Source organism: Phaethon lepturus, unplaced genomic scaffold, assembly GCF_000687285.1.
Source record: "Phaethon lepturus isolate BGI_N335 unplaced genomic scaffold, ASM68728v1 scaffold1209, whole genome shotgun sequence".
NCBI classification, from domain to species: Eukaryota; Metazoa; Chordata; class Aves; order Phaethontiformes; family Phaethontidae; genus Phaethon; species Phaethon lepturus.
This window is the reverse complement of record NW_010560980.1, coordinates 31,984-34,531: the sequence shown is the minus strand read 5'-3', so window position 1 is coordinate 34,531 and position 2,548 is coordinate 31,984. Positions and strand designations below refer to the sequence as shown.

The 2,548-nt window shown below is 38.9% G+C and overlaps 1 protein-coding gene across 1 annotated transcript in view; it reads left to right on the top strand.

Annotated features, from left to right (window-relative positions):
• The first annotated feature begins 1,860 nt into the window (after positions 1–1,860).
• The window catches only part of IFNGR1 (interferon gamma receptor 1), a 15,487-nt gene continuing 14,799 nt past the window's right edge, over positions 1,861–2,548 (top strand). Inside the window, 1 exon segment of the mRNA XM_010293811.1 lies at positions 1,861–1,873. Coding sequence (XP_010292113.1) covers positions 1,861–1,873 — 13 coding nt within the window.

Sequence of the window (2,548 nt, the reverse complement as noted above, 5' to 3'; positions counted from 1 at the left end):
CCTGCTGAAATTCTGTCCTGCAGTTCTGGGCCGTGGTCCTAGCTTTCTTCTAGCCCCCAGATGGCTGTACGCTGCTCTAATACAGGTTAATTTTGTCTGATTCAGAACAGATTGAAGTGAGGCCGTAAATGGTTAGAGGACCATGCTAGAAGGAAATGCAGCTTTCAGAAACAGCCTAAGTTCTTTTTATGTGCTATTTTTCACCCTTAGCACAGACTTACTACTCTCTGAATCCATTTTTCAGGGTATTGGCTGCCTTTTTGCCACCTTTTTTTTTTTTTTCCTCCATTCTGCAGAGTCCTGCAGAAGCATTCTCAGGTAGTGCAGATTTATCTGATCTTTTTTTCCCTTGTCTTCTCTTTCAGTGGTGGTGAAAGCTAAGGAGAATCATTTTTTTACATTTGTGAAGTCCCCAAAACTGCTACCCTTTCTGGGTGCAGCTAAAGTGGATAGATGAGCTCAGATGGAGCACAGGGCTGGCATAAGGAAGGCACACTGTTTTCCCAGTCAGGGGCCCAGAAGTGACTGATTTATTAGCATTGTATCAGGCTGTCTTTTAAGAGGCTAAATGAGGAGTTACCCACTTGGCATGAATCCACAGCAAAGTTCAAACAGTTGTCCCTCTTGGCCTACTGACATGGGTTAAAACTGTTTTCCTATGAATTATTGCTTTGGGATTGTAAGGATTTGTTTGTTTTTTTCATGGAAATCCAGAAAAGGAGCAGACTTTCAAGATCAAAAGATGGTTTTACTTGTTTTTTCACAGTTTGTGTTTTTAAGCTTTCAATTTGTGCTTTCAAACTGTATTTCAGTGCCTAAATGATGTTTAATAGGCACATGCAACCTGAATGAACTCTGTAGTTCTGTAAGTCGCTGTTGTCTCAGATAGCTGTACCACAGTCTGCATTGTGGACTCATCAGGCCCTGTTCTTTTATATGCATTATTGCACTTCCCATTAAATTCTGATTCGGTGGGCAGTAGTGACAAATAATGCCTTTGTGTATACAGTAATGCTTTGTGGCCTGTGCTAGAATGAGAGAAGGAACTTTGGTGTTGCACAAGATATAAACATCAGTTCAAAGGCTGTCTTGTTTTTACAGCTCTGAAATATCCCATTCTCCAGTTCATTGATTTAATTTTTGCTGTTGGGCTATGCGTTGCTGAGGCTGAATGAACAGGTGGGACATCTAAATATAAAAAAAAAGTCCTTCTGTATATGCTTTAAAAATATATTTTATTGAATATATGGCTGCTTCAAACTTGTATTTCATGAGTACTTTCCATATGTAGTAGTGTTCAGGAGAATTTATAAAGTGAACAAGATAGTCTAGTTTCAAGCTAGTACAGAAATCTTTCTCGGCTTGCACATGTCTGACCCTGCTGAGATTTGTGAAAGATGCACAGTGTGGTGTTTATAATTTGAGGAAGTGAATGTGCAAAACAAGACAAGTTAGACTTGTCCTGTAGATATAAGCAAGCATTTTATGGTTTGATGGATGCTTTTGAAGCAGAACTATATCATCTGTTGTGTGCAACTAGTGGATTAGGTCTATGAGTTATCTTCCTTAGTCTTAGAAGATGCAACTAGGTACACCTGTTCCTGTTACTTTGAAAAAAACCTCTCTTATTTCTTAGCAACCTGAAACCAAGCAGCAGATATTTGCAGTAAAACAAAAAACTTTTGGTGGCATTTGGTTTTTAATTTCCTCCCACATGTATTTCCTTCCTGTCCTCTATGCAAGTGTGTCCAAAACTTAAATACATTGTTAAGATAATTGCACATTGAGAAGATGTTTGATGATATATATACACACAGAAACACTGCAGTAGTCACACCTGCTGAGGTCTTTGCCACCGATATGGCGGCAATAGGTAGTCTGGATTGTTTGTATATGAACAAATAAAATTAACGTTTTTCTCTGAGTTATGTATGTTGGTTACAGAAGTGGTGCAGGTGTGAGTTTGCTGAGATAAACTGTGTGGTTCCGTTCCCATGTCTGTTCTCTATTAAATACTCAACTTCTAGGTCATCCTGTGATCATGATTGTGTTTGGTTTTACTCCTCCCTTTGCTTTCCAACATTCCAGTTCTTTATCCTCAAAATCCAGGGATGTTCAGTTTCTTTCAGTGCACTTTAAAAATGTAGCTCTCTCTGGCCACCTTTGCCATTTATTCCTTTATCCTCTGGACATAGAGCTGCTCTCTGAAGTTCCTCATGTGTTCCACAATGCACAATTCCATTTCTATATTTCTGTAAAACATCTCTGTTGCCTTTCTGTCAGCCAGTTTGCTGTCTTACAAGGCAAGGTGAATGGAGCTAACTGTGGATGGAAATCACTGCATTTGAACTGGAGGCAAACTAGAACTTGCGTGTCCTGTATCATGCATCACGACATGATTTGCTGATCAATTTTCTTCTCACTTTTTCCACACTTAGTTTCTCACTGTTTTAACTTGCATCTTGAGTGTTGCTGCATGTATGTTTATTATAAATTACAAGGAGTTTTATGTTTAAAGATTACCATTGTGGCACTAGCCACTATCATT